The 13,341-nt window shown below is 38.5% G+C and overlaps 1 protein-coding gene across 1 annotated transcript; it reads left to right on the top strand.

The window, feature by feature from the left end:
• LOC109713633 (cysteine-rich receptor-like protein kinase 2) lies at positions 3,408-10,052 on the top strand. The gene is made up of 7 exons (XM_020237791.1): positions 3,408-4,233; positions 4,866-4,991; positions 6,490-6,617; positions 6,805-7,018; positions 8,025-8,256; positions 9,195-9,345; positions 9,502-10,052. Exons 1-7 carry the CDS (start codon positions 3,462-3,464, stop codon positions 9,814-9,816), a joined length of 1,938 nt encoding a protein of 645 aa, XP_020093380.1. The 5' UTR covers positions 3,408-3,461; the 3' UTR covers positions 9,817-10,052.

The following is a 13,341-nucleotide window of genomic DNA, read 5'->3' as shown; positions in this document are numbered from 1 at the left end:
CTGGTCATGAGTACAGCGGATCTGACAAGAGGAACTGGCGGAGTTTCCTCTATGTCTGTTCTTTATTTTTCTTCATATATCCTTTGGTTTAGCAAAAGTTTATGTCTTGCATGTTGGCTTCGGAATATGCTTTCTGGTTTACCCAGGTTCGTATTGTTCTAATTTTATCAGGTGGGAGCGACTATTTACGCTATCATGACGACAAGGTCATTAGAGCTGAACTGGCAGATGAGGGCAATTTGAGTTTTGCCCATGTTTATATTCCCTGGTTTATCTTCTGCGATCTATTCAACGCTCGTAAGCCTCACAAGGATGCGTAAATATCTCAAAACTATGCAAATCATGCAATTTTGCCGCTGTCTATATTGTAATTGTGTCAGCTTTGATCTTATTGTTGGTCATTGCATTTATTTTTAAGCAATATCTTCAGCGAAGCTTTATCTTGAATCATGTTTTATAAACAGACAGTTTTACATGTCTTGCTATGTTATGAAGTACGATGTTGAGGAATTGGAAACAAGCACAGGCCAGGACCGGTAGCTCTGGGAGAGCCCAGAAACTCAGATTGCCACTGGACAATGAAGCTGGGGCTAATAGCCAAGAAGCTTCTCTTCAGGCTCATACGGTTGCTGAACATTACATAGTCTCAGGCACTATTGATGATGGATTGCTCGTACTGCTGCTCTTCTCGTCAGCGAGGATCCATCACAATTTTATGTGCTTATATGTGGCATTTCCTGCATGCATAACGGTACGTAGACAAGAATTTTTTTCCCTTTAATTGGCAGGCATTACAAGTAGTTGGTGTAGTTCCCCCCCTGACAAGTGCAATCAATTGATTCAACGATTGAATATTTGTTGGGCTGGCTCGTAAGGAAGATCTTCCGTATATTACATATTACTGCCCACTGTCACGCCCTGAAATGCGTCAAGCCAATCAAGGGAGCGTGAACCGCATGCTCCGGTTGATCCTGCAAACCTCACCTTCGATGCCGTATCAGAGAGTGAAGTAGAAAGCAGCACGACCATCCAAGAGTTGCCGGCAAGAAAGAGCGAGGAGAAGGAACGCTCTGCCGAGGCTTTTGTGTTAATCATCACCGAAGTGAGTTCTTTTGATTCTCTCTTCTTTGTGTTCTTATTCGATGTGCCGGGCAAAGGAGAAATTCTGCACTGTTCTTACAGTGTGAGTGATACTAGCTTATGATCATCTTGTAAGTAGCTTTGAGCTATCATTTAGATGACATTTTGAACACAGTAGTAGTGCTGTAGATTTATTGCTGCAGGTCACGTAATTTCACGAGGGCCGACCAGTCTCGATCATTCTTTCTTATCAGTATCATATGCTGATCAAGAGGAAGATGATTCGAGAGCTTCTATGGGATTTCGTTTACGACTAATGCTAATTCCTCCAAATTATTGCCTCAAAACTTCAGAGGTCTTTGGATCAAGGGCCATCCAATCTTCATCCAATGAGAGTTTTATCATTCTTTTGGTGATTTGTTTGGCTTTTTTGGCAAAAAAAACAGAGGTTTCTAACCAGCCTCCTGTTGAAAGCCAAATTACGTACGGGCCATCCTTCCGAACTGTAAGAGCGTGCGTCATTTATTCATCACCCCCTTGAACGCAGCAAATCCCTAATATTGGCTCGTTTGATTCAGTGGTGCGGGCTACTCTACTCTACTTTGGAGATTCCTCAAAAAACATGCATGGAATTGTGTGGAACTGGCACTTACAACTGCACGTTCTGCTACTGTATAAATCTGGAATTTACGGTGCAGTGTGTGTTAGCCCAACTTCATATACTTTATGCGACTCTTTTATGGTTGGGCTGAAATTGGGATTCAAAACCCCCGACATATTTTACCACCGTGGACTTGCAATCCGTTGTGGAATCTAACAGCAAATAAATGGAGCTATTATGAGAATAGATCCAAAGTCAACAATGTTCAAAAGCACTATTAGTACTAAGTACAAGAAAGAATTACATAGCTTCTACAGTCTTTTTAACGTACGACTAGAAGTTAGAGTGCTTAACTTCCAATGGGCAATTATGGGGACCGGGAAACCATATATCCCGTTCTCACCTGACACAAGCCAAGACCAGTTTGAGTGACATCATTAGTGAGAACACAGGGCAGCTGATTGGGATAATATTATTATAGATATTAAATTCCAATTTTGCAGCGAGAAAGAACATAAAGCGACGCGTTCGTCCTCCTTTCCGACGTGCACCATAATAAATATTAAATAGAGTTTGGACCTTGTGCATCTATATGTAGTGGGTAGGCATTCATCAACATCTCCGAGAAGTACTTTGGATAATCCAAAATATTGCCCTCTTATTAGGGTATTGGTAACGTGTTAGAAAAATTATATGATGATTTTGAACAACATAAATAAGTCAATCAAAAGTCGCAATATTATAATAACAAAATACAAATTCGAATAATATTGTTGGAAAACATGTAGCTGTAGTATTCTTTGAAAAATTATGGTCCGAACGAAATGCACTCCGTACGGATAAGATATTATGTTTAGAAGAAAATTGCACTCCGTACAGATAAGCGATTGTGTCGTTATAATTAGCAGAATTCACCCACTTTCTAGGCCAGTCCAAATTCCAAAACCAACTCCACCTCCGCATTGCAAAAAAGCCTTTATTTGTAATAGTTGCGCTATAAGATATTGTTGTGCGGTTGTGCCATGTAAAAGAAAAAGAAGACTTTTATGCGACCATACTTCGTACCCTTCTGGCATTCCCTTTATTTTTCTTAACACTATATTCAGGTGGAGCGAAGATTTAAAAATGACAAAAATAAATAAATAAATAAATAAATAAATAATGCCCATCTCCCTCCCATACAAAAATGGCTCCAGCGGAAAGAAACCAACTCTCACTCCGGATTTTTTTTATTAATAGATTAAAAAAATATTATAATTATAAAAATAATTTTTTTAAAAAAATATTTATAAAATTAGATTTATAGGGTAAATAAATTATCTCTTTCTAATAAATTATTCACCATTTTCTTCAAAAAAATTTAATATCATATATTTTTAAAATTTGAATGTAAAAAATATATAAGATAGGATAACAGGTGAATAATTTGTCATTTTTAGAAACGATAAATAATTCTTCTTTTTTTTTTTGGGAGATAGATAGCATGCTATCCGCTTCGTTTTATTTCATTTAAAAATAAACTTAGCTGGAAATATGAATCAACTAGGATTCGAACTTGGGTCTCGGATACCGACCACTAAGCCCTTTGTCACTTGCTCTAGAGACGATGGATATAAATAATTTATTTTTATCATAAATAAAAATTTTAAATATTTATTTTTATATTTAAAAAATTTTGTAGACTTAGTAGTTAAAAAACTTCCCCACTCTTCCTCTTCATCCTCTCCTCTCTCTCTCTCTCTCTTCTCCACACCTCCGGTGAGTATATCCCTCACTCTCCATGGCCCCCTCTTTCCTCCTCTTATGCTTGTTAGCTTCGCTCTCCGTTCTCTCATGGGTTCCGGTCACCGCCGGTGACCCCCAAACCAACCTCCTCAACGTCGGCTGTAGCCAGTACAATGCCACCCCCGCCGCCGCCTTCCTCTCCGCCCTCAACGCCACCCTCTCCGACCTCCGCTCCGCCGTGAGCGGCGGCGGCGGCGGCGCCAACTCCTCCGGCGAGTTCGCCACCGCGTCGCGCCCCCGCGCCGCCGCGCCCGTGTACGCCCTAGCGCAGTGCCGCCCCTACCTCTCCCCCGGCGACTGCGCCGCCTGCGTCGGCGCCGCCGCCGCGCGACTCCGCGGCTGCGGCGCCGCGAACGGCGCTCGCGCCATCTACGACGGGTGCTTCCTCCGCTACGAGAGCGCGCCCTTCTTCGACCAGGCCACGCTCCCCGGGAGCGTCGGGATCTGCGGGAACCGCTCCGCCGCCGCGCCGGGGTTCGCAGCCGAGGCGGAGGGGCTGGTGCGCGACCTCGCCGCGGCGGCGCCGCGGATCCCGGGGTTCGCGGCCGCGGCGGAGCGGGGCGGGGTGTACGGAGCGGCGCAGTGCGTGGAGACGGTGGGCGAGGGCGGGTGCGAGCAGTGCCTTCAGGTTGCGTTGGGAAACATCCAGGGGTGCCCCCCTGAGGCCGATGGGAGAGCCGTCGATGCCGGGTGCTTCTTGCGGTACTCCGACACCGCCTTCTTCGCGCCGAATCAGACCATCGATCTCACCCCCTTCTTGAATTCAGGTGATCTGATCAAATTCCTACTTTGTACTTGTAGCATGCTTTCTTGTTTTCTATCTAATGGACATTGTAGTAGCAAATTGGTCTCCAATTGAGGCTTATTCTAAGGGTTTACTATAATGGAGAGCAAAAAGTTCGAAACTTTAATCCTAATCTACATGAAAAGGGGTAAAAAACTGTGTATACGTTACCTGAATTTTAAAAGTTATAATTTTATTATCCAACTATAGTACATTTTGAAAAATTTCGATTTTTGCACCTAACCTTGAAATATTTGTAAGTGTACTAACAACATATTTTGTTAATATTCTGTCCTGTAACAGAATATTCTTTACGATTACAGAAGATTATATAAAAACAATATTATAAATTAGTATGGTTTGGTAATAAAGTAAAACTTTCAAATTTCAGATTCCTATTTTAAAAACATTGTAAGGTTAGGTATTAAAATCAAAATTTTAAAAAATTTGGCATCTATTTCAAAATATGGTCTAGTTAAGGTCTACACATTTATACCTAAAAAGGGGAAATGAATTGGGAAACGATTTTGGAAATTTTCTATTTCTAGCAGTATTGGGAAATGCTTTCTTCGAAGTTGGAACTGGGCTGATGACTAATGTATGATGGTGGCGTAGGTAAATCGAGCCACAAGGGCGCCATCATCGGAGGAGTTGTAGGAGGAGTTGTGGTTTTATTGCTTCTTGGTATCGTTGCATTTTTGTGGATCCGACGGTCGAGAAAGCTTGAAAAGGTTCACAGAGGTAAGTAAATACTCACTAAGCCATTTTGTTGTTGGGATTTTCACAATTTGCATTTGATTAGAAAATATGTACTATTCTTGTTTGACTTTGAGCTTAAATTTTGCACCATTTATTGTTTCAAGTCTTGGCGGATTTGGAGGACTGTTGATTGAGACTTATATAAGACCGTGACAGGTTTTGACTCCAGAGATGTGTATGATGATGTTTTAACCAAAGCCTACATAAACTGTCTCGGATGTCATGCAAATAGCAAAATATTGCTCCAAGGGATTAAAATAATGTTAACTAATCTGGGGCCTACAATTCGGCAATTTAGTTTATTAGATAGTATAAATTATGTCATGTTGTCAGAGAAAAGCCGTGTTTTTGTTGAGGTAGTTGACCTGCATGGTTTTTTATATATGCAGAGATGAGTAAAATAGTTTTACGATCAAGGAAATGTCACATTCCTTGTGTTCACTAATTCATTGTTTATTTATTGAGCCAGCAGGCCGGCATTGACTTCTACTTTAGATGATATTAGGCAGATACCCTTGGGCCAGTCTTAATTCGATTTGTTAATCAGTTGTCTTTTTTTGAAATGATTATTTTCAGCTTTGCTCGTATAGCTAGAGGACTCTCAGAGAATTGCAGTTGAGGTTTTTTTCCTCTTAAAAGTAGGAGCAAATTTTTATTTGTCAAAATAGCTGAAGAACTTTGAAAGATAGAAAAATATTGCTTGCATAATCAATAAGAAGACCAATAGGGATTGAATACTGTTAGAGATTGTATGTTTGAGCCTCAAGAGTTTGCTTCCGAGGACTCTTGGAAGGCAATGCTGGGTGGCTACTGCCCTGTCGTTTCTCTTGAAAGTAAACTAAACGTAGAAAAGAAATTAAAACAAAAAGGATTTGGAAAGATAAAGTAAAGAAATTCGACAGAAAGGTTTATTATTTTGTTATCGATCAAATACTTCCTATCGGGTGAACCATAAAAATCACATAGGCAAGGGACAGAATAGAAGCATCATAGGCTTGTTGGGACCCTCACAATTCAGATGTCACACCTTGAATATTCCCACAATGAGAGATGTTGGAAAAATGACAGAGTATATATTAGAACTCACGTGCTAGTATTAGTAACTTGGGCTATAGCATTTTGACCAATGTTGATACACATGTTGATAGTATTTCAAGTACTAGTAATTTATTATTCAAATTACTGGTACTTATGCTATGGTTGGGCCATGATATGGTGACCTTATTGATGGAGCATAAGGTGTCTACATTTGATTTATGACCTTGATATTTTATGTTAAAGCTAAGTGTAAACTAGTGCCAAGTTGCATATATTATAACTGTATTTAATGCATTTCTCTCAGAAAAAAGCTGTATATACAGTGTCTATTAATCAGAATGTTGCCCGCTGCCAAGTTGTGTTTATTATTCGTGAAACTTTAATTTCTCAACATATAGTATTTGCAGCATGTTTAAATCCGTATCTCTGATTGTTTGTTCAGGAGATATTTTAGGGGCAACGGAGCTACAAGGCCCCGTCAATTTTAATTACAAAGATCTCAAAGCTGCAACAAATAATTTCAGTGAAGAAAATAAGCTGGGAGAAGGGGGTTTTGGAGATGTGTACAAGGTGAGGTGGCTCAATGAAATAAAAATCTCTCCCACAGTTTGCACGAAAATTTTAAATATAAGACTGGAGAATGTCAAGACTTTGTTGTTCTTCTTAAATTGGACAAAAACTGAATGGCTGATAGATGCTATTCATATATTCCTAGACTCTAATGAAATTTATACTATTTTTAATTTATGGCTGACAGGGTTTACTGAAAAATGGCAAAATAGTTGCTGTTAAAAAACTGGCAATAGCTGAAACAAAGAAGGCTAAACAAGATTTTCAGGGTGAGGTGAAGCTGATTAGCAATGTTCATCATCGGAATCTTGTTCGTCTGCTTGGATGTTCTAGCAAAGGCCCTGAACTCATACTCGTTTATGAGTACATGGCAAATAGCAGCCTCGACAAGTACTTATTTGGTATGTCTCTTCTGTGTAAACCTATTACCTAAAAGTCTGCTTTGGTTTTCAATTATGTAGATAATCATGGTTAGGAGACACGTAGATTTAGCGTTTAAGTTTGTTTGATAAAACCTCGCATGTAAATTTGAAAAGCCCAATTACGGATATTGAATCATTTCCATCGTTTGTCCTATACATTCTTAATTTGGAATGTCCTTCCACTGTTAATCTACTGCAATGACCAACATGATGCTGCTACCACATTGGTTTGTTCACAATGTACTTATGCTATATTTAGTCAAGATCAATTATGAGTGACGATGTATGATATAATAGTTATGCTCAGTGTGGTTACACCACTGGTTGAAATTTCACATCCTTCAATTCGATGTCTTTATGAATAGATTTACACTCAGAGAGAGAATACTTGTTATTGGTCAATCAACTATTTTAGATTGTTGTTCATGTTGAATATTTTGGCATATTTGAAATAGGATTACTATTCAATATATGCCAGAAGCAGGTGAAAAGTGGGAGTAGTGAACACCTATGCACGCCTACCTGCTCAATATTGTACCGAGAGCTTTAGTTGTTTAGTTCACCGAGTATGTCTAGTGATTCCTCTAACTATCTTATACAAACGACTGGCTTTAGTTTTGATCCAGCTTTTCCACTTACCATATAAAAGCATCAGAAAGGCAAGCAGCGAGTCAACAGTTACTATATCTCAGTAACAATTACGAGTATATAGAGGATAATGCTTGTTGGCTTCAAACCGTCATCCTTTAACGATGGTTTTATCTCAATTTAAAAGAAAAAAAAGCTTGTCTGCTCATTGGTAATCACTTGATAAGTAAAACTAACTAAAGAAGATATTGAGGACAAAGGCTTATTTCTGTTCTAAAAATTTATCTTTCCCCCTCCTTGGTTATATTTAGACATTGCTATGCTCTTCTGAACTTCATCAACATGGTATCAGTTGAATTCTCCTATTGTTTCAAATGGAATGTAACTTCTCTGATAGGTGAGAAACGTGGCACCCTCAACTGGAAACAGAGATTTGATATAATTGTTGGCATGGCTCGAGGCCTTGCATATCTTCATCAAGAGTTCCATGTCCGCATCATACATCGCGATATAAAGTCCAGCAACATACTTCTCGATGACGATTTTCAGCCCAAGATTGCTGATTTTGGCCTCGCACGGCTTCTACCAAATGACCACAGTCACCTCAGTACCAAATTTGCAGGAACCTTGTAAGTCTTAAAAGGCCGGTCATTTACTGCTATGGCTAATTTCACATCTACTAGCTCTTATAATAAAAGGCTTTTCATATGTATCCCTGCAAAATCATCTATTTGCATATATACCTTTCTAACATCTGAATTTTCATGTACACCCCTCAAAAGAGCAGCTTGACAGATGATAAGCCTGGGAGTTATCCCATTCATGTCGGAAATTGTTTTGTATCAGAAAATATTTTTTCTGTAAGCAAAATGGCTTATGTGTCACAAATCAAATTTATGAATCTTATGAATGAAAATGCAGATATTGTGGGATGTTTATGCATGTAAAAAGATAATTTTGAAGGATTAAATGTAGGAATGTCAACGGGTCGGATTCGGGGTGGATTTTCAAACACCCAAACCCGAACCCAACTCCAAACCCGAAACCCAAACCCGAACCTGAACCCGACAGATTTTAAAAATCCATATCCAGACCCGAACCCGACCAAAAATCCGAAATCCAAACCCGAAACAATTATTTCTCTTTTCAATATTTCAAAATATATTATACTAAATCTAAATTTTTAAACTACGAATTCAAATATAACATCAAATTTCATATACATATTATATATAATGTAAAATAATTTCAGGTTCGGGTCGGATTCGGGTCGGGGTCGGGTTCAGGTTCGGGTCGAGTACAGTCAAAATCCATATCCGTATCCATATCCGTCGGATTTTTGTTTTTGATATCTATATCCGAAACCATATCCATTTAGTATCGGATAAATTCGCTCCATTCGGGTTCGGGTTCGGATAAAATTTTGGGTATCCATACCCATTGGCATCCCTATTAAATGCGTTTAGGTGTGTTAAAGAATAAAAGCTGTTAAATTTGATTGTGAATTTCCATAGGCTGTAGATTGTACAATAATTTCCATGTCTTAGTTTGTTGCTTTGTTGGATAGGGGTTATACAGCTCCTGAGTATGCAATCCATGGGCAGCTATCCGAGAAGGTTGACACATACAGCTATGGAGTTGTTGTTCTAGAAATAATAAGTGGTCGTAAGAGCAATGACATGAAGCTAGAGCCTGTAACCCAGTACCTTCTTGAATTGGTAACTCTTATGCAAATACTCTAATCTTTTATAATGCTTTTTAAACTCTTTACTTCTATCGTCTTGTGAAGTGGTAGGGTTTTATGTTGAGTGCTGCCTATATTAATTCTCTTTAGTTACTTTGAACAAAGCTCAGTGATTCTGTTTATTAAACAGGCTTGGAAACTATACGAAAGTGGTGATTTGATTGAGTTGGTTGATGAGAGTTTGGATCCTAACGAATATGAGCAGGAAGAAGTGAAGAGAATTATTGAGATAGCTCTCCTTTGCACTCAATCTACAGTCGCTGCGAGGCCCACCATGTCTGAGGTCATTGTTTTGATGCTGAGCAAAGGCCCACCTTTGCTCCAGCCCACCAGGCCCACTTTCATAGATGCTTCAAGTAGGGTACGTGGTGACGCATCCTCCTCCACCGGTTCATCTTCTACTTCTAAGGCAACTGTTTCAATATCTCAATTTTCCGGCAGGTGAAGTTACATCCATTAGTACTTCAATTATTTTTTTTGGGGGGTCGATAAGAGTGAGAATAATATCTATAATTGCATAGATTTTCTTTGTCGTATTGTAATACGGAGGACGGAGTATATAGCAGGGAGCGTGACTACTGTTATAGGAAGTGCATCACATTCAAAGATAAAAAAAACTTATGTAAATGTGAAAACAAATAGTTAATGTGAATAACTGAAGTTTGTCTTTGTGAGTTTTATTTGTTTTCATGAAATATAATTTGACTTATTGATAACTTTGCAATATTGCAAGCTATGATCTCCTCTTATGTTGAATTAATTATGTAGGATCTACAAATTGAGTTAACATGGACAGCCTTCTAACTCTTTTACATTTTCACATGCTATGGAGTAATCAAAATTTAGTGCATCCTCAGGTGGAATGTTCCCCTATCGACACAAAATTTACTTTTAGGTTCAACTTACTGTCTGCAAAGTTCTCAAACACAACACCCAGCTACAGATTGTGGCCCTAGTCATAGTTGCTAAATACTGTGCTAACTGTCTTGTTATCCAATATTTTGACCTAAAAACAGTGAAAAATCAAGCAAAATTCAACATGGTAAACTGGCACCAGAAAATGCAGGTTGTAAAAATCGGAACCCCATCAAATCCCTTTGAATTTACTAAAAATTGAGCATTTAACTTAGGTCACAGTGTGTGAGATTGAGGCGATCCGACGTTGTGGGTGTCAAAGCCAGATAATTCTTCAAGAACTTCTTCGATGTATTGATATATGTTTCACCATTATTTCTATTTCTCGGCCGAAGTAAGATGATTGATAGATGTTTTTTTGTCGGATTAATATGAAATGCTATCAGTCCTTATCTGTCCAATTTGTTGGGTTATTTATTTGGATTTTCTCCATATTTGTCTGTGTGATTTCGCTGCTACTTGACAAGATAATTGGTCAATTCCAATAATGGCTGTTTCTTATTGAAGCTTTTCGAGGGTCTACATGATCTAATTTTAGATTATCACTATTATTTTTATTGTTTTTTTCCAAGGAAAATGCCACGAAAGATGACTTAGTTAACATGTATAATACAGCAAATAATCAGATGTTAGCAGACAATTAGGTGAGCTAGAGTTTGGTGGTACTTGTGTGCTAAACTGACGATGACGAATTACCTACTGCAATATCAAATCCGTGTTTTTTAGCAGTATACGGAGTTCTCATTTACTCCATAATCCAAGAGCATAATCTGATGAAAGAAAAAGACGGTGATTGTGACGTGCTTTTTTTGATCAAGATGTTCTCCCTTTTTCTTAGGGAGCTGATCTAATGCATTGCTTGTGTAAGCTTAAGCCTTTAGGTTATTTACAGATTATTGACTAGGCTAGAGATACATTGCTAGTCTTAAGTTTAAACTTAGTTTTGGGAACTATTAGGAAGGAGCCGTCATTGTTGATGTTTCTTATCATGCATTTCAAAGATTATAGATACAATTCTTTTCAAGGCAAATTGGTCTCGATCATGCGAGATTGGAAAATAAAAGTTAACCTTCCAGAAAGGGACTAGCATTTATGATTTGGATTCTGATTCGAGTTTACGAAATGACATTAGATACACGGCCAAGCATCACAGAAAACGATAGTGGAAAAGAGAGAACATGATACCAATAAGCAAGAGGAATAATGAGCAAAAAGTGAGATATGGAAATATAGCATATTACATAGGTGCTGAAAATTTATCAGTAATTCCTCTTCCTTTTCAATTTTCTTGTTATGCAAACTAGCAAAGCTGCAGGTGTCTGCAGATTGAAAGTAAGACATCCCAATTTGCCCGCTTAGAAATCTCTGAGATTCTAGAAAAAGTCGATCACGCAAAAGCAATGAATGATTCAAGTTGCGCATGTGTGACGGATTCTACTAGATTTTCGATATGACTACTTTATTTAAGGATTAGTGAAGATCTATAACATCAGCTATATCTATTTGCAGAATTTGACCTAGTCATTTGGACACTGAAATGTTTTGGTTCTTGGTGTGTGATGGGTGACATTGCTGTTAGCCTTCTTTTGAGACAATGCCAAGTAGTGCAAGAGTCTCCTTTTACCCTCTGCCTGCTGTTATATATAGCAGCACATACAAGAATGTGTGGAAAACAAGATTTTTTTTTTTTTGGTAATAGGTACTCGAGGCAAGACTAACAACATCTAATCAAAAGTTGCGTCTTGTGCAATACAAGTACATAAACAGTTCCTTTATGTGTCATTTCAGTTTGAAGTTACTATATTGCCTTTTATTAGAACTTCGTCGCTTCAAATGGCTCAGCATAAATGGTTTGTGTACAAATTCTCTGTAGAATACCTATTTCGAAGGAGACTTTCTCGTTGTGAGAGGCTTAACAAGAACCAAAAATGTATATATAAAGTAAAGATTTGAGAACTTGCTGGAGTGGTCAATCAGTCTCACCCTGTTGCAGAGTCTGGGGAGGATAAGAATGAACAGTCCAGACCCCTTTGTTACTGTTTCTGAGATCTATAGTTTGTAAATCCCAGATTAGTAACTCATTCTTTTCACAATTCTAAGTTCTTTTTCTTATTTTTCTTAAGGGAATGTTCGCGGGCACTTGTGTTTGGATTGGAATAAAGTGGAAGTAACTGTAGATATCTTTAGTACGCCACCGTAGAATCAGAATCTAAAATTGCTCATGTACCATCCAATTCATGGGGATAGCAATTCCATAAAGCCAAGTTGAAATAGAGCTATGTCCAGTTAGTAGTATATATTTATCCCAAAGCAAAACACAACTCTGATATTTCAAAGATATTCTCGTAAAAGTACAATATTAGTGGGTTCTGTTTTATGTGGCAATCAATTGAAAACTTTCCCCTATTTTCAATTAGTCTATTGCTACAACCTGTGAGTCCCCATAGAAATCATGAGCCAAATGAAATATATGTATGTATAGTTGCTATATAAACGCATGAACATGACACATAAAAAGAAAAGTTCCACTACACTTTGGGCCAAAAGAAGATCCTGCGACACTTTATACAAAGATATCAATCTTACCAATCCCCAAACTGTCTCTGATCACTGGCATGTTTGAATAGATTTGAGCAGAGCAAATTGTGAGACACTGCAGTACCCCCTCATTGAAATCGTATACATGATGATCACGTCATAAAGACAACTATTATTGAAGGAGGTGTGAGCCCTCACTAAGCATGGTGGGGAGTCGCAAGATATCGATACGGTCGGGTCGCATTCATCTAGCTAGTATCGAGTTGATCATGATCCTGTTCTTGGTCATCCCCACATGCGCGTGTCCTCGGTCAAGAGCACATGATTCTGGAATCAAATCATTTTCCCCTGGGGTCCTCAACATCTTGTTTGGTTTATTTTGTCTCAAATGCTTCACAAGTTTGCGATTAGTTTAACCTGTACCAACTACAACTTAACACAAATCGAAGTGTATCGAGCGAGGGGAATGGAGGTAATAGCTTTGTTTACTGCACCGTAGACGCCTTCTACACGTGCA

The sequence above is a fragment of the Ananas comosus genome, linkage group 8 (assembly GCF_001540865.1).
Source record: "Ananas comosus cultivar F153 linkage group 8, ASM154086v1, whole genome shotgun sequence".
In the NCBI taxonomy this organism is placed as follows: Eukaryota; Viridiplantae; Streptophyta; class Magnoliopsida; order Poales; family Bromeliaceae; genus Ananas; species Ananas comosus.
Note: the sequence above shows the minus strand (reverse complement) of the source record. Positions and strands in the feature narration are given on the sequence as shown.

Coding starts and splice junctions, on each gene's coding strand:
- LOC109713633 (XM_020237791.1), top strand. CDS start 3,462: ATGGCCCCCTCTTTCCTCCTCTTATGCTTGTTAGCTTCGCTCTCCGTT. Junction 4,234..4,865: donor CACCCCCTTCTTGAATTCAG/GTGATCTGATCA, acceptor ATGGTGGCGTAG/GTAAATCGAGCCACAAGGGC. Junction 6,618..6,804: donor GTTTTGGAGATGTGTACAAG/GTGAGGTGGCTC, acceptor TATGGCTGACAG/GGTTTACTGAAAAATGGCAA.